This window comes from Cajanus cajan, chromosome 3, assembly GCF_000230855.2.
Source record: "Cajanus cajan strain Asha chromosome 3, NIPB_CcT2T_4, whole genome shotgun sequence".
NCBI lineage: Eukaryota > Viridiplantae > Streptophyta > Magnoliopsida > Fabales > Fabaceae > Cajanus > Cajanus cajan.
Window position 1 is genome coordinate 28024443 of NC_138519.1, and position 25484 is coordinate 28049926.

At 29.4% G+C, this 25484-nt stretch overlaps 2 protein-coding genes across 4 annotated transcripts; one reads left to right on the forward strand and one right to left on the reverse strand.

Annotated features, from left to right (window-relative positions):
* The first annotated feature begins 929 nt into the window (after positions 1–929).
* LOC109792444 (spermidine hydroxycinnamoyl transferase) lies at positions 930–3889 on the forward strand. Of its 3 annotated transcripts, none has more exons than XM_083070767.1 (3): positions 930–1073; positions 2298–2791; positions 2873–3889. In XM_083070767.1, exons 2-3 carry the CDS (start codon positions 2326–2328, stop codon positions 3751–3753), a joined length of 1347 nt encoding a protein of 448 aa, XP_082926893.1. In that variant the 5' UTR covers positions 930–1073; positions 2298–2325; the 3' UTR covers positions 3754–3889. The 3 variants fall into 3 exon arrangements, with proteins under 3 accessions (XP_082926893.1, XP_082926891.1, XP_082926892.1); XM_083070765.1 differs by having other exon boundaries at positions 2322–2791; XM_083070766.1 differs by having other exon boundaries at positions 939–1073; positions 2294–2791.
* Positions 3890–10708: 6819 nt separating this feature from the next.
* Positions 10709–15401, reverse strand: LOC109792442 (protein NRT1/ PTR FAMILY 2.13). Its single transcript, XM_020351857.3, has 4 exons — positions 15201–15401; positions 14886–15103; positions 12702–13255; positions 10709–11689 (listed from the first exon to the last, which is right to left on the reverse strand). Exons 1-4 carry the CDS (start codon positions 15358–15360, stop codon positions 10837–10839), a joined length of 1785 nt encoding a protein of 594 aa, XP_020207446.2. The 5' UTR covers positions 15361–15401; the 3' UTR covers positions 10709–10836.
* Positions 15402–25484: the final 10083 nt, after the last annotated feature.

A 25484-nucleotide genomic window follows, 5' to 3' on the forward strand; every position in this document is an offset into this window, starting at 1 on the left:
AGGTATTAAATTATCTTGAATTAATATAAAATTTTGTATATATGATCTAAGAGTAAGAAACTTTCAATTTGATTGTGTGTTTTAAAAAATTCACATTTAGTTAAAAGTTATTGAGGAGTGTAATAATTGTTGGTAAACGTTATACCAGATTCATTAATACCAAGTGTAAGTCTAAACTCTTAGACCAAATTTGAACTTTTAATAACTTTTTGTATAATGTAAATTTAACTGACTTAACCATTGAATTATGTGATCTATACTCAAGATTATTTATATCAATAAATTTTAAGAATTTTCAAGGAGAATGATTTTAAAAAAATTATTTTAACAAGAGAGTTTTTGTGAATCTTTTAAGATAAAATTTATGTATAATTCTTTAGGTACGATTGATGTTATTCTCTAATTAAAGTTGATACGTATTTAAGAGTTGTCTTTCTTTTAATTTCGTATTTAATTTGATTTTTTTAATCATAATTATTTATGAATTAAATTTTAATATTTTAAAAAATTATTAGTAAATAAAATAATTTGTATTATATTATAAATTATTTATCATAAACTTAAAATATAATTCATATATTTAAAATATCTATTTATTTAAATATTTTAAATATAATTTATATATTTAAATATAATATTTATTTATATACATAATTTATTTTAAATTTTTGATCTATAACATATATAAAACAATAATATGATTTGATGTACATTTTTTTTAGATAATTTTATTCTTAAATTTTTAAATTATAAAAAATAATATTAAATATTAGTCATTTTTATAAAAATAATATTTAAATTTAAGATTTTAAAATTATTTGAGGATTGAAACCTTAAACCAATGAATCTAACCAACATTGATAATTATTAAATCCTTTTATTAAATGAAATATAATAACTAGAAATATATAATAATCATTTAAGATAAGGTTACGGTTGAAGGAAAGGAGTGGACTTGAGGACTCATCTGACGCACGCACACGCACTTTAACTTTCCACTTCGCCTGTGTCTGCGGTTGCGCACTCCCCAGTGTCCCCGCTTGCACTCTCCCCAGTGTTGTAAGTTTTCGTAGGTAAGTGATTTCGTTTCCCATTTTAACTGATTTGATTATTTCGAAATGTCTAAATTAGTTTCTCTGTTGTGACTTAGGTTTTTCAATGCTCATTTGTTATTGTAGGCTGTTAATTGCTTTGTTGTAAACTTCTAGTTGTAGGTTGTAGACTATTAATTAATGTTTGCGGAATTGTCTGTGATCTGTCAATCTGTTGTAATGGTAAATTTGTGGGTTGATTTAATTTTTCTTAACATATACAAGTAAGAAATAAATTTTGAAACTTAAAATGAATTTTGAAGTTGAGCTTTTTTAAAGATGAGAAAGTGATAAAAAAATTAACAGTCATTCATATAAAAAGAAATTTTCAGTAAAAAATTACGATATTAGAATCGAACCATAACCTTTATAATGTTATACTTAGACAATGACTAACAAATCAAAATTTGTACTAATATAACTGATTTATTAAGTTTTATAAGTAAAAAAAAAAAATATTTTGGAGACCTAAGTTAGGATTTTGAAATCTTATGCTTGGACCGATGGGATGACATAGTGTTCAGACCGAGTAGATGATCAATTAAAGGCAGGTGGCTCTGAAACACTGAACAGGGGGCTTCACACTTTTTTCATCCTGTTTGGACTTTCTCATTCTCTATGCTAAATTTTCTCAAGCAAAATCCTTGCTATACATTAGATTATTAGAGAGGTAACACTGTTTATATGATATATAATTTGCACAAATCTGTTTTCCTCCGCTTAACCCCTGGTTTGATTCTTACTGATTCATTTTTCTATCTTCAAGGAGAAGAAAATTTCCCTCCTAACATATTAATCACTGTTATTTGTTGAAATATCAAATATGGATCAGTGTATGAAAAATTTAACTAGTTACAAAAAAGAAGAATAATGACCTAACAATGGAAACAATTTGAACGTGACAAAGATGCAAGTATATGATCATTAAAAATGAGTTCACACAATTCTCGTGAACCCTTTTTTTAATCTTTCCGTGGCTAATAATATAACAAGTTGTTGATGATAAACTTAGCTTTAGTGTAAAACGTGTAGATTTTAAATTCTCGTAAATTTGACTTACGGGTCATGCATGATTTCACATGATATATAATATAATGTATTAGTGTCGTGGAATATATGCAAATAACTGTACAATATGAAAAGTACACTCCATAGGGTATTTTTTTTTTTTTTTTTAATTTATATATTGCATGACGCATAAGAAAGCTCCTGCACCTATCCTTCAAGCAGAAAAATGACAACTATCGTAGCTTCGTATAATGTCACTCCAAATCAACCAACACCCATGGAACCGTTATGGCTATCCGATAGTGACCTAGTCGGGTACCTAGGTCATGTATCCACAATCTACATTTACAAAGCAAAACACAGTGGGGACATCATTGAAACAATGAAGAATTCTCTTAGCAAGATTTTAGTGCCCTACTATCCAATAGCTGGTAGATTGAGATTGACAGAAAGTGGTAGAATGGAAGTGGATTGTAACGCAAAGGGAGTGACTTTGATTGAAGCTGAAACCACCAACACATTTGGGGACTATAAAGACTTTTCACCCTCCGAGTCCACCAAGGAACTTGTTCCAGAAGTTGATTATACTCAACCTATGCAGGAGCTTCCCCTACTGTTGCTGCAGTTAACAAAGTTCCATGGTGGTGAAGGCCTTGCCATTGGAGTTCTAGTGTCTCATCCTTTGACTGATGGTATTGTTGAAAAATAATTCAAAATTTTAAATTTAAATTTTTAAGATATCGTTTAAAATTGAAATTCTTTGTTCCCAACAGCTATTGCCCTTGCTCACTTCATCAACATATGGGCAAAGTTAGCTCGAGGAGAAACACCAGAATCCAATGAACTACCATTTCTTGATCGAAAACTACTAAAATTACCGCACCAATCAGCTCCAAGCGTTGATCTCCCGGAGTGGAAGCCTGTGCCAAAAATGCCAGGAATAGGAATAGAGCAAAACAAAAGAAGTTGTGCACTGTTGAAACTCACATCAAGCCAAGTGGAGAAGCTAAAGAAAATGGCCAACAATCAATCTATGAAAGAAGGGGCAAGACCTTATAGCACATTTGAAGTTATTTCTGCTCATATATGGAGATGTGCATCTAAGGCTCGTGAAATTGGTGAGAACCAACCAACTCTAGTTCGATTTAGTGCTAATATTCGCAATAGATTGATTCCACCTCTCCCTCAGAATTATTTTGGGAATGCTTTGGCAAGAACAGTGACACCTGAATGTAGTGTGGGGGATGTCATATCAAACCCATTATGTTATGCTTCTCAAAAGATAAGGGAAGCACTTTATGTGGTTACAAATGAGTATATAAGGTCACAATTAAGTTCAACTTTAGGCCAAGAGCAATTGGATTACATAAGTTCTTTTTTCCATGGACAAGGACAACAACATAAGGGTGTCCCGTATTCTGGGAGTCATAACATTCTTCTCACAAGCTGGATAAACATTCCAGTGTATGAAGCAGATTTTGGTTGGGGAAAGCCTGTGCATTTTGGTTTAGCAGATGTATCTCAAGTAGATAGGGCAATGATTACTCGAAGCTCAGATGGAGACGGTGTTGTAGTCTTCATGCATTTCCAGGCATCACAAATGCAACTTTTCAAAAAGTTCTTCTACGACTTCATAAGAGTTAGTCTTTTGTAACTATTATTTGTTCTTTAACAATCATATATAAATGACTACTACCTTTTTTTATAAGCAATTAAATAATGACGAGTGTATCCAAAATTACTAATATTATTATAAATATTTATATAAAATGCTGGGATAGACTCACTAACATGATTCTACTCTGTTACTTTAGATTTGATTTAATAAAAGCAATTTTTAGTTAAATTGTTTCTAGTTTGTTGTTCGGTGACTATTGCTCTCGAAACAACAAGGAGATCTCAGCAAAGAATTTTTTAGTTCGTGAACAGAAGAATGGATGTTACATTGGATTAACCAGCTAATCAGTAAAAGTGAAATCTGTTAATTTAATATCTTTGACTTTATATGCTAATATCAGAAATCATCTTAAATCTTCAATTCCTAGTGCGTCTATTCGAAAACAAGTGAGACTGTATGCTCCTCCTGCTAATTAATGTTATTGCTTTGAGGCCTTGTCAGCTGCTTGATTAATTAAAGGCACGGAAAAGAAGTTCCTTATGCGCCCGAGACCGGGCATTCATATGAGACGAGTGTGTTTTCCCTCTCTTATTCCTTTCCCATTGTTTGTTTTCATTTCAAGATAATGGAGATAGTGATGGTAATGTAATAATAGTAGTGAATGCAGTAACAATAATGATGGCTGTCATCATCCTTACAACCTTCACTCCTCACTATGATAAATTTTGAATTTAAAAAGTTAAAATTAATAGACAAATAACATTTTGAAAAATCAAATTGTATAAATTATGGTGGTTGTAAAATTATTTTGTCTATTTGATTATTAATTATTAAAGAATTCTTTCTTTCTTTTTGTGTGACAGTTTGTATCGACCTTAGAATTCGAAAAATAATACTATAACTGTTACTTATTTTAATATTATTATGAAATTTTGTTAAATATACTTTCAAATATATCTTTTTCTGACTTTTTTTCCTACCAAATAATACTCTTCAATTTTCGAAAATTTATACTCTTTTGAAAAAATTAATTTCAAAAACTATATTTTAAAATAAAAAATACAATTCAAAAAATCAGTTTCCAGTAATTATAATAAATATTATTTTTTTAATCCATAATTTATCATAAAATTAATTAATTATGTCTTCCAATGAATTATGTCTTCATGAATGACATCTTTAAATTTATAACCTTATATTAAATTTATACAATATTAAAGATAGAGCAAATAAATTAAGGTTAAAAATGAAGAAGATAAAAGTAAAAAAAAAAAAAATTAAATTAAGAACAGTATAAATGACTAGTGAGCATCTTGATTGTTGAAAAAAAATAATAAAAAAGCAAATAATAATTAGAGAGAAGTAATAAAAGAAAATGAGTTAAGAAAGAGTAGTGAATAAAGAAGATAACCTTTGGAAGTAAAATTTATTTTAAAAATGAGTAATTAAAAGAGTATTTAGAATTTTTTTAAAAATTGAGAAGAGAGATGTATTTATTAAGAGTGGCATATATATATATATATATATATATATATATATAGAAGGGGTTATAATTACACCGGTGTAACTTTTATCAAGTATTACATCACTCAATAACTTTATATTAAATGTGAATTTTGTAAATCCAACTGTTAACACACAACATTCTAGATGTATATATATACAAATGTGAATGTTGTTGCCTCCTCCTCCTTCTTTAATGATTTGGAATGACCTGTTCTGAAACCAGAACGACTCGTTCTGCTTGTACTTGTTGTGTGTTAATTTTGTATCTGGAACGGCCAATTCTAGATGCAAAATTAACACACAACGAGTGCAAGTAGAACGGACCGTTCTGGTTTTAGAACAGGTCATTCCAGATCATTAAAGAAGGAGGAGGAGGCAACAACATTCAGAATGGGCTGTTCCAGATCCAAGGATTGTTCTTGAGTTTCTTAGTTCTCTCCATGTTAAAATTTTGACCAGGGAAAATTGTGGACCAGGATTGATTTCCTTTAGACTTTTTAGGTTAAAACCTTAATTTCTTATAATATTTGTTTGTTTCAATTTAGTCCCACTTTAATTTTTGATTTCAATTTGGTTCCTAATAATTTAAATTATTGCAATGTCGGACTTTCGTCCAAATTAGACAGAGTTAACTGCTGGCCACGTGGATGTCACGTGGATGCACACGTAGTGTGGATGCACACGTGGATGCCAATTTTTTTTAATGCATTTGGAGTCAGAACAACCCGTTCTGAAACCAGAACGGCCCGTTCTAGTTGCACACTTGGTATGTTAATTTTGCACCTGGAACGAGCCGTTCCAGATGCAAAATTAACACATCAAGAGTGCAACCAGAACAGGCCGTTCTGGTTCCAAAATGTTAAATACAAACTCGATGATTATAGTTAGTGACAGATCCAGAAATTTTAGATCGTGGGAGCAATACTTATTTATATATTTGTAATATTAAAAATTTTACATATAATTTTTAAAAGTATAAATATATATTATAGTTATTTTTTTACAAGTTTTTATATCTACAATTACAATTAAGGATGAAAATAAACTAGGTCAGATTATGTTATATTATAATTTAACAGAATTAAACCTAAATTTTATTAAAAGCACATGTTATTAATATGATATATTTATTTATCATAGACATTTTTTAAAATGTTTGGTTAGAACTACAATCTTAAAAACCTACTTAATAATAATTTAACACTAATAAAAACATAAAAATAAATATGTTAAATCTTCAAAAAATCAAATTTAATTTATTTATCATATAAAGATGTTTTTGATATGTGATATAAATTTTTACAATTTTGATTTTTTTTATCAACATATACAATAAATAGAAAGCACAAAAGTTTGACAAATGAGATAAATGAATAATTCTTCGAAATTTATATTTTATACATATGATAATTTATATATATATATATATATATATATATATATATTTATTAGAATATAATTTTTATTTTTTAAAATATATTATTTTTTAGATAAAAAAAATTATGTATGTGTAAATGATTTGCTTTTGATCTTTGAACCACATTATGTATTGGTTGGCATTCTGGAACGACCCATTCTGAATCCGGAACGACCCATTTTGGAAACCAGAACGGCCCGTTCTGATGCACTCGTTGGTTTTAAATAATGCATCTGGAACGGGCATTTCGGATGCAAAATTTACGCACCATGAGTGCAACCAGAACGGGCCGTTCCGGTTTTAGAATAGGCCGTTCTGATTCCAAATGCATGGAAAGATTAAGCACCCACGTATGCATCCACGTGACCAACAGTTAACTCCGTTCAAATAATTTGGACGGAAGTCCAACATTGCAATAATTTAAATTATTGGGGACCAAATTGAAATAAAAAATTAAAGTGGGACTAAATTGAAATAAACAAATATTATGATGGACTAAATTAGGGTTTTAACCGACTTTTTAATATAGAGCATCGTCTCAATTTGGAGGAATTCAATGATACATTTGGATTTCAAACCAGGGAAAAAATAAACCCAAGATCATTTAATCCATACATGTTTTGGGGGCTGTAACAGGTTATACACAATAGTAGGCTAGTAAATGCAATTCATCTACATTTGATCACCCTGCCATTAGAATTATGCATAGGCTTATTGCATCTACTACTATAGGTCGTGGCGGCTCAGATAGTAAGGTACACCTAACTGATTTATTATTTATATGGGCAATATGAAAAATAGGGATGAGAAGATCAACTCTGATGCATATATTTCAGTCTTTGAATTTATGTTATGTTATGAATTTTTGTTTTCAATTTTTGAACCACATTGCTGCATTTTGTTGAACATTTTGTTGAAATGTAACACTTAAATTTAAACATCAGTTAATGCTTCTTTAATGTAACACTTAAATTTAAACATTAATCCTTGTTGACGTTCTCCCGTTCTGGTTCTAGAACGGGTCGTTCTAGATGCATTAAAGAAGGAGGAGGAGGACAACAACATACGTATGGAAGCTTGCCACCTATGCATCTACGTGGCATCCACGTCATCCACATTTAGCACCGTTTGTAAAATTTGGACGGAATTCACGCATTGATATTTTTTAAATTATTGGAGACCAAATTGAAACAAAAAATTATAGAGGGACTAAATTGAAACTTTAAAATAATATAAGGGACCAAATTAATTAAGTTTTTAGTCTAAAGTTACATATAATTTTAGTGTTGATTTTGAATGACATTTAACAACATATTTTGTATATTACTAATTTAACTTTTATAACATATAATTTATAATATATGTAACTATATATCTATTTTATGTATTATTTTATTAATAACATATAATTTTACTTTTATTGTTGACATCAAAACTTGAGAATTGCTGAAGTTTAGTTGTGTTTACCTTCCTTTATGTTTAGTTATGTTTGCCTTTTAAACTTGTGTAACTTTTGGAATGACAACCTTTTTTTTAAAATGTTTCTTGTGTCTTTTAGGGTTTTTTTCTTTCTCAAATATGCAACTAATTGTTTAAAGTGAAGCTTTTACTATTGCGAATACATTTTAAAAATCTCGTTGTTTTCTTTAATTGTAATTTTTTTATTTATTATATTAATATTAGGAAGATAGAGGACCTCATATTTAGTTATATATTAAAATAAATCGATTTTTTCACTAGTGTGTTTTGTGCTTTCTATATATATTTTCTATGTGTAGTTTGACTTATTATGATGTTTGCTTTTGTGTACTTCTTATATGATCTCAACTAGGAGTGTTTATGGATCGAATTTTTGATAATCTAAATCGATCCATTATATAAAAGTGAATTAGTTAATCAATTATTTTTTATACAGTGGATAAGTTTTGATTTTTTAAAAATATATATAAGATTTTTTAAAATTGAATTGGTTTGATGCGATGCAATTATCTACTTTTTACTCATATATGGATTTAAATTGAACTAAATCGATTCACTTAGTAAAAATAGATTAGGTAATCAAATTGATTTTGAAAAATGAATTGGTTTAGATTTTTTTATTAATAAGGATCAGACTGATTCGAATCGATTTGATTTTTTGCACATCCTTAATCTCAACTTATTTAGGGAGTAATAATGACTATAAGGAACTATTATGTGATAACTAATTCTTTGCAAGACTTAGTACACGTTGCAAGAAATCAAAATGTTGTTATTGTTGGTTGAGTTGTTGAATACAATGGTCTATATCATTTTCAAAGAAACATACCTACTTTCAAGAAAGGCTACAACACTAATGAAACTTAGAATTAGCTGACGAAAATTAAGAAAAATTTTCATGTAATGACATGTCCAAATGGATAAAGGAGGCCTTTGACACCTTTATGCTCGTTGAGGAGGCTATGTATTGATCAAAGAATATTTGTTAATGCTTAGTTGTGAAAGCTATATCCATAACATGGGAAGGGAAGTCTTTAGAGAAATTTTCTTGGAGAAGTACTTTATTGAGGGCATTTATAATTAGGAGATATGGAGTTCCTAATACTCAATCAAGGGAGTATAATTGTCGTAAAATATGCTTAAGAGTTTAAGGAGTTGTCAACGTATTTTTCTTAGTACAATCCTTGAGGCAGGAGAAAGATCCAAGTGTGTGATGTTGATTAACTGTTTGCGCCTCCACTATTAGAATTTGCAGGAAACGTTGTTCTTACACATTTTTCTGCGAAATTTTATCTGTAGGTAATACTTTCATGGATAATATGTTTTTGCGAATTTTAAAATTTGCAAGAAATTTTCCTGAGAAATTTCTTGTGAAAAAAATTCGCAGGAAAGTTTCCTACAAATAAAAATTCGTAGGAAAGTTTCTTGCGAATTTTTTCATAAGAAATTTTGCAGGAATATTTTTTACGAAAAAATTAAAAAAAGTTACTACAAATTCTATCAATAATCTTCAACAGGTAAGTGTTATCCCAACTTATATACTTTTTAATTGTTTTATTTTTAATCGATGTGGGACTTAAAGTTTTTTTTTATAAATATTAAACTTATAAATTTATTTTTTTTAAATTTTTCATGCGGATTAAAATTGGCAGGAAAATCACAGAAAAAGTTACCCGCAAAATTTTTCTACCATTTAATAAACATTACTTACAAATTTATTTTTGTAAGAAAATCTGCAAAAAAAAAAAATAAATAAAATTATTACAATATTTTTTTCAAATTTTACCATGGAATTTTTGTTATGATCATTAAAATTGTAGTAAAATTTGCAAAAATTTCTTGTAGATTATTTTTCATAAAAAAAATTGTAAGAAATATGTACAAATTATTTTTTGTAAATATATCCGTAAATTTTTTTTTGAAATTATTATTATAAAAAAATTTACAAAAAATTTCTGCAAATAATTTTTTTAAAAAAATTTATAAAAAAATAACACTTTTCTAATAGTGCTCCAAGGTTAAGCAAATTGATAATTACCTAGAGATTTGCTAATTTCCTATACCAGTGAATATGTCCCAAATTTATGATAAGGATAACAAGGCGAGGGCAAAACACTACGAAAGTGCAACCTATAGGAGAGAAGATGTTTGAATGTCAAAATTGTGAGAAGTCTTTCCCTACTCCAGTTAGTCAATAGGGTAACCAATTTAGTGGTCAGAAGCTCACAACCATGCAGCTTGTGTTCTCATCTCATTGTAAGGATTAAAACTCATAATTTTATATTATAAAAGGCTAGTATTAAGAGGAACAGGATAATAGTATTTAACACCCAACACCCTACAATTATGGTTGAATTACGGTTTAAGTTGTGTATGTGTATCTTTACCACTTTTGAGAAAAGCTTTACAATTATGGTTGAATTACGGTTTATTTCTACACACATGCTATTATAAATATATATATATATATATAGTAAAATATATATATATATATATATATATATATATATATATATATATATATATATATATATATATATATATATATATATATATATATATATATATAAAGTCTTATATGTCAATCTCTTAAATCTTATTACTATCTTTGTTATTTCTATAAATAAAAAATATTATAATAATAGATGCACTATAGCTAGGCACCCATAATTGAAGTTTTATTCATCTTATGGAACTAATTATTTTCACGATACACCTCAAGGGTCAAGGTGTGTGTCGACATGACGATCTTCTACCTTGACCTTGATCTTATAACGGTAGCGTCTAACGCAGAAGACGATGTAGACAAGATTGAGCGCCGCTAACCCCGCAACAAGGAAGTAATAGTAGTCCAACCTCCCAGCATCGATGTCATCGTGGAGCCAATCAACCCCACCACGCTTCCGAGTCACTTGGTGCACCACGTTCACCACCAACGTCCCAACGTAGATGGAGAACGCGATCACGAGATACTGCAACGAGTTCCCCACGCTTCTCATCTTCTCCGGCGACTCCGAGCTGTAAAACTGAATGTGCCCCACGAGGGTGAACATCTCACACAGCCCCAAGAAGACGAACTGCGGCGCCAGCCACGTGGCGGACATGGGTGCACGTGACGTGGCGGCGGCGGCGACGACCCTTCTGCGCCACTCGACGAGGCCCGCGGTGAGCATTGTGAGAATGGAGCATATGTCGCCGATGAGTATCTTCTGGAGGCTGGTGAGGCCTTCTTCTTGTCGCGTGAGTCTGGCGAGAAGTGGCTGCAGGAAGAGGTCGAAGCATGGGAGGAATATGGCGATGGTGATTAGGGACACCGCGCTGAACGATGCGGCGGGAAGCTCAAAGTTGGGCCCGATGTGGCGGTCCATTTTCAGGGCCTGGGAGACCGGGAAGCTGCCTTGTTGGGCTATGGGGATGAAGCAGAGGATGCCCGAGGCCCATATCGGAAGCATTTTGATCAAGCATTTTACTTCTTCCACTTGCTGAATGCTGCACAGCCTCCACGGGTTTTCCACGCACCCTTCTGAGTTCACTTCGTTGCCTTGTATCAGGGCTGCGTTGTTTAAACACCTGGGAAAAAAATCAAATAGGACCTTCGTTACACACACTTAATTCGTAAAATTCTCCTTAATTAGAGCAATAATATGATGTTTTTCTCCAATTTTTTTCACAAGAAATAACTAAGTGTGTAGTGCTTTACATGCTTTATTTGTGGTATTCTTTTTTAGTTTAAAATCAAATATTTACATTAGTAATTCACAAAAAAAATATTTAATCTTCATAACAAATAATAGAGTAAACTACAATTTGATTCCTTAATGAAACTAAAAAATTATTAAAAGTAAAAATTGATAATCATATTAGTTCGAAATTAAAAAAACAAAACAAGTGACTAAAGTGATAATAGATGAATGTGACAATATTTTCTAAATTTAGAGATCGAATAATATTTAAAACATACATCACATGTCACATGATCTGTAAATTTTGTATTTTTGACACTATTGATGCTCCACCTTATATAGTAAAAAATGGGAGGTAAACTTTCTTTTTCTTCCTTATTTATCACAAAAGATGGGATCGCATTCATTTGAAAAGAGTAACTCTTTAAATGATCAGTTAATATCAGTTATTGATTAGATCAAATATCAATTGTCAATATTACATGTATATACAAAACAAATTAATCAATATATTCAGATGACAACTGTTGTTTTTCTTATAATAGCTTGGTACTTTATCTTTACTCATTTAAGTCGAATTTTTTTTTTCTTTACCAATCATTTGAATCAAATCTTTTTCTTTTTTTTTACACCATTGAGTCAAATATTAAAAGTTGATATATTTGTACTAAAAATAAAAAGACTATCATTTTTTAGTGTTTACAATTTATTTTTCAATTTTATCTTTTTTTATTAATTACCATAAAATAAACTGCTCATTAATTAACTATAAAAAAACAAATTGTTATTCTCTTGAAATCACGTAGTACCTTTTATCCTTATGATAAGATATAATGAAAACAGTCAAAGAAACATGATTCTAGTTAATTAGATAAGAATTAAGTATAGAGGCACATTACCTAAGTTCTTTGGTTAACGGCAACCTCAGTGTTTCTTGGTCATCCATTGGGGGATCATAGTAAACACCTTCCTCTTCTTTTACCGGAATTTGGAGGCGATGCTTCTTATAAGCGGCAACAAACACCTGTACAATACCAGAAAAAATGCTCCCCTCTGCTGGAATGTAAACATAAACGTTTGCTCCAACAAAAAATATGATAATTGAAATTAACACGAGGACACTTAGTATGCCAAAACCCAAGATCCAGCTTTTGTTTTGGAGATATACTATTGCTGTAAGACTAATCAACTGGACCACTGTCTGAGAAGTGTAGTACCAATTAAAGAACCTGTTCACTCCTTTCCTCCCTTTAGTAGTAGTTGTGTCAAACTGGTCAATGGAAAAGGGAATAATGCATGGTCCAATTCCACCTGTGCCCACAGCTAGCCAGCACAAGCCTAAAATTAAGATGCCAAGTTGAATACTGGTTGAAGGAACACATTTTTCGGGAGAAGTGCAAGTTGGAGGATGAAGTTGTGGCAACCAAGCTGTTAGTGTTAGTATCACCATTCCCTAATTAATCATTAACAAAGCAAATGATTATATAATCAACAAATTAATAATAAGGGAAAAATGTGTTATAAATGTAAGTCTGTAAAACTTTAACCAGAATTTATTTTAGAGCTATATTTTAGGGAATAGAAGTTTGGTTCTTATATTTTTGAAATTTGTGAAATTTTACATTGACCAATGATATAAATAAAAAATAATTTTTAACTTATTAGTCAGTTTTACAAAGAGTGACTTAGTTTCAAACTCATCTTATTAATATAATATCAAAGCTTTTTTTAATAATTATTATTAAATTATTATTGGACTATTTACAAATGTCCAATCACATAAACTTCACTCTTGATATGTAAGAGAGTGATTTTAGAGATTTCTTAATATAATATCAAAACTTTTCCTAACAATATTTTGGTTGACTGAACAACACCCTTTAGGTGTTGTTAGACAACTATTAGATCTATTAATGTAGTATTAAAACTTATTCTAGAGATGTTGTTTTACTGCTATTAGTGTCCAATTAGACAAACTTCACCATTATAATGTTGTTAGAGAGGTATCAGACTATCAATATATGTCTAATAAGGCAAACTTCTTTCTTGATGTGTAAGAGGGTGGTACAACAGATCTCATAATATAGTATCAAAATTTATCTTAACAATAGTTACTTTACTGTTATTCGTGTCCAATTTGGCAAATTTCATACTTGAAGTGTTCTTACCCAGTTATTTTATTATCAGTCAATTACAATTAAATAAACTTCACATTGATATGTAAAAGGGTACGTGGTTTTAGAGATCTCTTTATATATATAGTATCAAAACTTCTCCTAACAATCTTTGTTTGACTAATATTAGTATCGAAACAAGCAAACTTCATCCTTGAGGTTAGATAGTTATTAGACTATCAGTAAATGTTCAAGCATGCAAACTTCACCCTTGATGTGTAAGAAGGTGGTGTTAGAGATCTCTTAATATAGTATCAAAGTTTATTTTAACAATTGTTGTTTGACTGTAATTAATGCCCAATTAGGCAAACTTCACCCTTGATTGTTGGCTAGATAAATATTGGACTATCAATGAATGTCTAATTGGACAAATTTAACTCTTAATATGTAAAAGAGTAGTTTTAGAGATCTTTCAAATTCACTTTCTTAAGAGCATAACAATAGATCTATTTTCTTAAGACTATATATGTGGGATCTCTAACAATAACAATTATGATTAAATTAAGTTTACCCCTATCATACATCACATTGCTCTATTGTGATACATTACCGAAGTCTTTGTTAATTCCTTATCTGGCTCTGAATTTTAACTATGTCAACCGAAAAAATCTCGCACACAGGCTTATATCTAAGAAACGTCCAATTTCACAGTTCACACACTAAGGCATACACGTACTCATGTCCTGTAACTTTACAAAGAGAATGAAAAAAAATTTAACTGATAAATTGCAATTTTGGTTAATTAAATTTATGAATTTGTAAGTGGACGGAATGAAATCAGGGTCAGTAAAATGGTATTTCCCCAAACCTGGGGATGACTAAGTTTAAGCATAACAACTAAGAGTCTCAAATTAAATTGACATGTAAGGTATATGGTAATGAATATCTGTGAAATTGAGGAGAGCATACCACGAGTGTTCCAAATGATGAAATAGCAATGGTGCTGAATTTTCCTAGATAGGCATCAGCAACACAGGCACCAAGAATTGGTGTGAAATTGCTCACTCCAATCCATATGCCAAGAATATTTGAAGCAGCAACCTGACCCAAGTTGAAGACTTGCAACAAATACACCATGAAATTCGCCATCATGCCCATTGTTGCAATCCTCTCAACTACTTGATTTCCTGCAAAATCATCGTAAGAGTTTAGTCATCATAACAATAAATGACACACCTATAATTGTACATATACATGCACATTTTTTTTTGTTCAGACAGAGACCTAAGATGTAGGAAATGGCCTTCCACCCTGGCTTCTTTTCCATTGCTCTTGAATTTGAGGAATCTGAAACGTCTTCTCTAAGTGGCTTTCTTGATTTCCAATTCCTGCAGCAATTGGACCAGAAAGATCTTGTGTCTTCTCTCTTATTCTCTATCTCCATTGGTTTATAAAATATGCTTTGAATTTGAATGTCTCGAAAAAGCCTCCTTCCATTAATTATTATGGTTACAAAAGTTTAGATTGGTGTATTTTGAGGAAGGAAAGTTTAATTAAAATGTAAGAAAATTGTTATATAGTGATACATATCCTATAGTAACACAATATGTCATTAAAAATTATTTTTATTCACATAATAAATATAATATATGTTGGTATATTATTAAAAAATGTAGGTATAAAATGTAATAACATATAAAATATGTTGTTAAATCTCATTCAAAATTAACATTATAATTGTACGTAAGTATATGTAAAATAGATATATACTTATATATATATATATATTGTACTTATAGTGACACTTTTTGTATATTCCTGTATGTAACATTTTTTCTAATGTAATTAAATAAAAATATTTTTTAGATAATTTTAAAGTAATTATTATAAAAATAAAAAATAATTAATATATGTGACGATATGTGATTGAATGATAGAGTATATATTACTGTATTTTAATTAAATTCAAATAATTATTTATTTTCATTTTGAATATTTTACTTTAAATATAAACATTTCTTAAATTAGGGGTTACCCAAAATGCCCAGCCAGAATTTATGCACTTGCTCGGCCATAAAGAGCGTTAGCAACGCAAGCATTAAATCACCAATCAGATAAAGTTAATATATAATACAAAAACTGTTTCTTGCAGTTATAACTTGAACCTGAAAATACTAATAAAACAAAAATTAAACCGGAATATACAAAAAATAAGTAGTGAATGTCATATCTATAAATAAATATAAATATATAACATAAAAGGAATAACTTCTTTCTTCCAAAAATTTCTAAATATTTTTATATATAATTTTAAAGCTTTCCTCCAAAAAAGTCCTCCTAAATATGACTATATATGATGTTATTATAAAATAAATTGTAAGTGAATATTGTTTTTTTTACACTATTAATGAATATAATTGAGTAAATAAATATATCAAAATAATTAATACCTCAATAATTATAAATAATTATTAAATATATTTTATATAAAATAAAATTAATTAATTTTAAATATGTGACTAATTAAATTATATGTCTATGTCTTTATTTAGACAAATTTAATTGTTTCTTGTCATTTCTATAAAATTTAATCAATTATAAAATTACTTTTGCAGAATAAAAGAAGAAATTGGATAAAAATATTTTAATTATTATTATTCATTATTAATCATTATTAGATTTATGTAAATTTCAATTGTTATATATTATAAAAATTATTTTTGTAAAATAAAAGGAAAAAATTAGATGATATATATATATATATATATATATATATATATTATGCAAAAGAAAATTAATTTTTAATATTTCAACAATTTTGACTAAATTTAAATAATCAAAATATATAATGATGTTTGTCATATGTCCATATTATAACAATCCAAACACACTAGAATGAAAGAGATTTAAAAATTTGTACATGTGTGAGATTGTACAGTTGAAGATGACTTAAAAAATAATAATTTGTATTATTTATACCAATAAGATACATCGATCTTTTGGTAGCTCATTACATAAGAACTTCATATTTAAGTGAGTTTGGTTAGGAGCAATTTAGGAATAAGTAATCTTCTGGGAAATTTTCTAGAAAATGGGTGAATGAGTGACCTTCTAGAAAGTTTCCCATGAAGTACGAGTGGGTGACCTTCTGATACCACTAAATGTGGCACTTTCTATCACTCATACAAAAATTTAATAATATAAAATAATAGACCTAAAAAATACTTTATTAAAAGACAAAAAATTAAGGACAAAGGTATCACATTACAACTCTTTCAAATGACAAGAATAAAACTAAAACCAATGATAAAGAATATTTAATTGAAATGGGAATATTTTTAAAGAAACTAAAATTGCTAATGCAACAATAATAGAAAATAATCCCTATCTAAAGTTCCTATGTCACATCTTATTAGAGCGAGTCCAGCAATAAGCTCAAACTCCTCCATAATTAAAATCACCTATGAAAACACACCAAAACAAGATAACAAAGAAAATAGGAGTGAGAAACATCTTACTTCGATTACCGATGTAGAAAATGGTTGAATAGTTACACACAAACATAACAATAATATGTAATTAAAGCAACAACAATTATCACAATTAATCACATTATATAATTCATAAAAGTCAAGGCATGTTAAATCTCATGCTTTAATTACAAGATACAATAAGGTTTATTTCACACATCCAATATTAATCTATTTCGTCATTCACAAATAATAGGTATGTTATACTCATGCACATGACTCTCCTAAAGTTACATGCATGTGGCACTAGTAAAATACTTTATCCCTACCTGAAGATCGAGTAGCCTAAGAGTTCATTTTGGCTCAAATATCACAACACTCTTCATTAGGAGAAAATACACCATTGGCATGTTAGGATAGCTATATATGTTGGTCAAGTTTCACCCCATGCACACAAAGTGGCAGGATTAGAGCTCCCAAACTTAGTTATCCTCAAGGTCATGGAATCTCTAAGCTTTTACACAATGGATCTTTCCTTGATAGCATATTTCACATCGTACCCATCATAAAAACACGTTATACAAATGATGTGATAAGTGCTATGATTTCATTAAGTTTATGGCCTAGTTCGAAGCATTTATATCAATTTTTCTTGCTTTAGACTTTGTTTTTAACTCAAAACATATCTAAATTGTTAGGTGATCACATTTTGTTTTTGAATCATGTTTTTAGGTAACTTACAAGTATTTGGTTGTTGTTTTGTAGTTTAGGAGAAAGTTAGGAAAGAAGGAAGGAAGTTAAGCACAAAATGGTGAATTTGAAGTTGAAGGAATTTGTCGTTAAGTCCCCAGGCTAAGCCTTAGTCCCACGCTTAGCCTCAGCTTGGCAGAGAGTCCCTGGAACAAAATTTCACTCCCCACGCTGAGTGTGGAACTGAGGCTGAGCGTGGGAGTCCCAGAACTTCATTTCACTCCAGACCCATCCTCAAGCTTAGCGTGGCTTCTCACGCTTAGTGTGGATTTTGCTAACATGTCATTATTCACATAAGACAAAAGCTTTTATGACCTAAAAGGGGGATTTTCGAGGAGAGAAGCAAGGAGGATCATTCTTGGAGTGTGTGTGGCGGCTGGAGAGCTCGGGAACCTTCAAGATCAAGCTTCTTCCTTTCTTCATCATTTGTAGAGTTCTACATCTCTATGTGTAGCTAAACTCACCCTTGTTGGGGTTTGATGTAACTAAACTCATTCTTATGTGTAAACTCTAAGCTATCAATCTAAGTTGTTATTCAGTTTTATTGCTCTTTTTCTGTGCATAATGCTTGTTATGGCTTGATCACCCTTAACTTGAACTTAAGGTTTTTAAGAGATTGAGAAATGATTTTAAACCTTTGACTTGAAATAGAGAAGCTAATGGTGCTTATTGCTAAAAATAGAGTAAATGCCATTAGTCTTTCTTAAGCTCTTGTTTTTAAAGCTGGTTTCTAGGTTAAACTATGCAAGAGATTGATAGTTTAAGTTAGCAACTTAGATGCCAACTTGTAAGAGATTAGGGTTGGTTACTTTTGAGAGTGATTGATAAATTCTTAATAATAACTATTGTGAACTTAGTGATAAGCATGAGAGGAAGGTTTAGTGAAGTCAAACCCCAACAATTTATTAATATTGCATTAGATTCAAGTTTTGCACTCTAAGTGTTTACCAAAATACCAAAAAGAATTGTTATTGCTTGTTTACATTATTTACTGCAGCAAATCAAACTCTTATTGTTTTCTGGTAGCTTAGTTAGTATAACAAGTGAAATTGCAAAGTATTGCGCAAGTCCCTTGGGAGACGATACTCATACTTTCATTGAACTACTTATACGATTTGGTACACTTGCCAAAGGAGATAACATGATGCATGTCATATAAACTCTATGTATGATCACAAGATTCATATACACATGATTACACATAAGTCACATCACTATTAAGATATACTTAGACTTTTTTACACAATCACTTTCTCTTTTTACATAACACATGTCTCAAAAATTCATAAACTCACATTAACAACACTTCATACATTCTCAAACTCTAACATTATACACATGTTCCAAATCTAATCATTAATCCATAAGACTTACTAATCATTCTACTCACATGCATAAGCAAATATTCACTTAATTCATTTTTGAAAATAGGGTCACGCTCGACATGGTTTACCTACACTTGGTGCGGACGAGGTTGATGATTGAATGGATCCTTTGTTTGCATTGCTCTCTCTAACTCTCATCAATGACATAGACACAACTCCCCTTCCCCCCACCAAATCCATCACAAAGCTTTCACTCTCTCCAACTCCTCTAACATTGACAAAATCGTCATTAACCACACTCAACATGGCCCATATGACACCCTCTACCTCACATGTGATAATAAGTAAAATAAAGAATGCTTTAATCCAAGATTGAGTTCATTCATAAATAATTAATTGAACAATATCAACTCTGGCAGAGGAAATCATATAACTAAATTCTCAAATCAAAACTCCAATTAAACTTCAAAGTAAAAACATAACCAAATGGTCTAATATCATATCCTAGAAATAAAATAACAATGCAATAGCCAATCCTAGGCAATTCCTGATGTTACATATCCTATTAGAGCACTTCCCAAATAACGATCAAGCCTCATTACCATCATAATCAAAATGTTATTGAACCTCACCTGCATCAATATTCATAACAACAACATAGGAATAAGGGAAGTGAGAAACATCTCATTTTAATTAACTCATGGCATGAAATAAGAGATGGATAGTCAAACACACTCAATACATTCTTTATAGCAATAACATTGGTATTAACATATAATTAACACTATCAAACTTAATAACTTATCCACAATACATCAATCATTAATCTCAAGATACAATACAATCACATGTGAATATGAGATGCAATAGATACGAACTCTTAATTTGCATGCATGTGGTACCAATCACAAGATATATGTAATACATTTATAATGATATGTCAATTTGTCGATTCACGTGCATATGATGCATGTCACACAGACTTTATCATATTCATGAATCACTGCACATACTCAATGATTTTCCATATACACGATTTGCTATACAAATGATTTTCCATATACACGATTTGCCTTATACATGATCTGCGTTATACACGATTTTCCATACATGAGTCAAGTATCTCATTCAATCAATGTATCAAGAGCATTCATGTTTATTTTACATTCATCAAACATTAGAATCACTCAACCAATCCACTTCAACTCGAGTAAAAGGACAAGTTTCATACCAAAAGTCACAATTAACATTTCAATCAGTAAAACACTTAAAAATAACCTTAGTAAGCATATATAACCTTACTCAACAATTTTCCAATATCGTTCCATTTGCAACATTCATTCATCATAACATCACAATTTCATGTTCACTCATCATTCTCAATCATATCCATCAATTAACACAAGGATTATTATGAAACCAAAACCTTAGTCATAACCATTAAGAGATCATCATCAAATTAAGCATTTACATTAATAATTTAACTAGTCTAGCAATATTATTGATACCACAAATTGATTCCTTAGGCATTGCTATCATCAAACACCTCAAGTCATTAACAATTAACTCACCTTATAAATTATTCACAATTATCCTCTCTCATTATTTATGTTTCCTAGACATTAATATAGGTACCTCAAACCATTTATAGGATCAAATACTTGAAGGGAAAAACTATTTGTCATCACCATTCATAACTACATTTTCTTAACTTAATCTTCTAAGACATCGTGTGGTCCAAACACCTTATCTAGAGTTATATATATGCTATCAAGTTAATATTAATTTTATTAGAAAGCCAAGACAATTATCTAAATCCTAAACAATTATCTACAAATTTTATGTTGACATTAACAGTTAATTCTCCCATATACAATTTTTAAAAATTACAAATTTGCAACATTTCAGCCTAAACTTGACAACTGACCTTTACTCACTAATTTGATCTTAACTTGAGTTCTAGACCTCCATTTTAGGTGATTTTAGTGTCATTGGAAAGCTAACATCTATGAATACCACAAAACCTAATTTGATCATATAAGGTCTCTCGCAAAGCTTTTAAGTAGAGTTGTCAAAATGGGTTTGGCCCGGTGAGCCAACCCGGCTCACCACGGGTTCGAGCCGAGTTGGGTTAAAAAAAATTTGAAAATTTCAATGCGGGTCAAATTTCAATACGGGTTGGTGAGCCGTGGTGAGCCGGGCTGGCTCACCAACCCGTGATTAATTTTTTTTTTTTGAAAAAATACAATAATTATTAGGTCATGATGCAGTCCAACATGAAACAATAATAATTTAATGTTGGATTGTGATTTGTAATTTTTATGATTTTGGATTGTATTTGAAGTTTAAGATGATTTTGGATTATATTTGAAGTTTAAGATGATTTTGGATTATATTTATCTATTTGAGATTATTTAGATTTGATTTGATTGTATTTAAAATTATCATTTAATGTTTAGGATGAATGATTCATTTATGGATGTCTTAATTAAGAATCTCAAATTTTTAAAATAAGTTTAAATTTTTGGTCTTTAGTTGTATATTAAGAAAAAAAAATGAAAAAAATTATTTTTTTTAAAGGTGAGCGAACCCGTTTAACCCACCAACCCGTGGTGGGCCGGGCCGGGTTCGATTTTTTTGAGCTCATTGATAAATGAGCCGGGTTGGGTTGGCCCACCAAATAGCCAACCCGTGGTGGGCCGGGCCGGGTAGCCCGTTTTGACAGCTCTACTTTTAAGTGTCAAACATTATGTCTCGCGCACAGAATGGAAGACTCATCTTGTGACTAACATAACTCGCTCGTTTCTTAACATTTTTATGTGATTCTTATATCTAAACTATAACCCCAAATGTATAATTTCTAACCCAATAATCAAAAATCAATTTCATTTATCACATACAGAGAAATCACATAAATACTAAGGAATATTCATGCTAGAATTTTTATAATCAGGCACAACTCACATCCAAACTCTCTTCTTCGAATCCAATTGGTAAGAACATAGATTAAAGCCTAATATTAGTCTATAATACCATCAATTACACAAATTCAATCTCAATTTCAAATAATTGCATACTCATAATATCTTCTCATACAATTGCCCAATAAATGCATTCCCTTAAGGTTCCCATAGGAATCCATGGGCAACTCAAATCATATAAAAAAACATTAATACATGAAATTAACCATAGACAATCATAATTACAACAATTATAAGAGTAAAAAACTAAAATTTAAGAACGGAAAACATTTGGGAGAACCCCCCTTTATACCATACATACATCAAATAGATGAATGAAATTAATCATGAATGTAACAATTAATGACAATACAAGAATAGAATAATCATATAGGAGACAATAAATTATAAACAGATACAAATTAGAATTCTCTTTATACAATGCATACAACAAACAAGAGATTAGGGACCAACCTTACTACTTAACAATTATCCCACGTCTTAGAGTGAGATTACTCACCTCCCTTACATCGATGAATACTTGATGAAGGACGTGGATCTCCGAGGTGATCTTTCATAAATTCTTGTTTTCCTTCTTGTTCTTTAGAGCATATGCGCAAAAGTAAAAATATAAGCTTTCAAAAACTAATTTAACCTTCTTTTAAAAACTTAACTCCTCACTAATCAATAATGAAAACATTTTAATCCCAATTACAAGTCCTTCCCTCACTTAATAAAATAAATAAGTTATTTAATTATAAAAACTTATAATATATCCATATACATATAAAATAATTATTAAAACTATACTAAATAATTATAACAAAATATAATATAGTTAATAAATATAATATATAAAATAAATATATGTATATATATAATGTATATTTTTATCTTAACACAATTATAATTAAAATAAAAATATATAAAAAATAAAAATTATAACAAAACACATCTTTTTCTCTAAATATTTATTACAAATAAATATCATAAAAATACATATTTCTCTAATAAATATTATATAAAATAATTTTTATAAATATTTATTATTTAATTTAAATACTAATAATTATTAAAACTTTCAAAATATTTAATAAAACTTTTTAATTAATTAAAAAATATTTTTTAATAATTTTAGAAAATTTTAGTTATTAATACCTCTCCATCACATCTGTTGTAGGGTCCACGCTCTCTTGGATGCAGACACTCCACCAGATTCGTCACAAGTCTTCATTCCATGTTTCTCCTTTTAGTTTTGGATTTGAAAATAATAGAGGAATTTTTATTCCTTGCAAGAAAAAGAAAAACAATTTTAAACTTTAGGGCAACCAAATAACCATATCCTTTCACTTTGGGAAGAAAGGAGAAATACGAAAACTATCATCGGGAGTTGCTTCGACAATGACATACGGTTGGTGATAAAGTTTTTTTTTAAATGAACAAAAAATTTTGTTATCATGCAGAAGGTACGTGATAATATAAAAATTGAATCAATCTAAAGGTTCATAATCTTTATAATGCATTGTATACCTATAATATAATATTTGTATAAGTTTTAGTTTTATAAAATAAACAATTACCTTGTGTATCATACAAGATAAAATACTCTTCTAAACATTATACCCAAAATTTTTATATCTCACTTCTTCCCGATAGAAAAATAAATGAGTAGAGATTAGAAATTTTGCTCTCTTCAATTCTTTTCTCTTTCCATCATAAAAATTAGAGAAAAAAAAAAGAGTTATAAAAATTTCTCCTCTATTCTCCATTTTCTCAAACCAAGCACAAAAAGAATACTTGAAGACAATGTTACTAGACTTGGCTCACACGGGTGGAACATACCAGTTTGATTAGGGTAGGTTTGATGAAAACCAGTAACCTGACAACTCCCTTGACCCGACTGAATCATACACTTTTTTAATTTATTTTTTTCTTCAAAAGATGAAACAATAACTTTGAATCCCATAAAATTATATATTTAATATTATATCGATTCATAGAGTGTCATCAATGACCTATTTATTCAAACAGTAACTCATTAACTCAATGTTTTTATGGAGTGTAAATACCAATCCAATTCTAATAACAAAGCTTAAAGAAACAATAATTAACACCAATAAGAGGCCGAAAAGGAAAGCCAAGGACAATAATATGCAATAGAATCACGAGTTTGGTCCAAACTGACAATGCAAGCATTTAAAAAAACAAAAACACGACAATAAAAGCTGAACAGCCTAGAAATGCAGCAATATAATGGTTATGCCATTTTTAGATTGAAGACGTTTAAAACAGAGGATTAGGACTTTTTACGGAGTCATTTAAATTATATTTTTCTCACTTTAATTTAAAAAAATTATACTTTTTCTTTGAAATATTGATGTATAAATTTGAAAGAGATCAAATATGTTTTAATACCCGCAAATATATCTTTATCCTTTTTCATCTTTTACCAAAAAAATAATTTGTCAATTTTAAATCTTTAACAATTTTTATGTTGTTTAATTCCTAATTCTTTTAGTACTGACATGGCTAAATAAATGAAGAATATTGAAATTATTTTTTTACACCAATATTAAGATTATTTAAGATAAAATATTTTAAATTAAGATAATTAAATTACTTTAGGTGAATAATTTAATTAAGTAATATATTTATTATTTTTTATAAATAAGGTAATTGCATATAATTTTTTTATTATATTTTTTTAACTTTTAATAAATTATTCATTTTATTAGTCATGTTAGTACTAAACTAAGTAAGCAACTAGAGTTAATGGCAAATGCTAAAAAAAGATTAAGAAAAATGTTGAGATCTAAAACTAATCACTATTTTAGTTTGCATATTTTACATAGTAAATGTTTATTATATATAACTAAAATTTATATTTAAAATACTTGTATGAGACAAATGATATGTTTACTCAGACATGTTATCATGCATATACAATCTGTTGTATAATCTTCTTATATGATTTATACTATTGTCTTTAATGTTTGATATTTTTATTTTTATTTTCAAAAACACTTATGTTTATTAAAATTAAAAATTAATTATTTTAGGAAT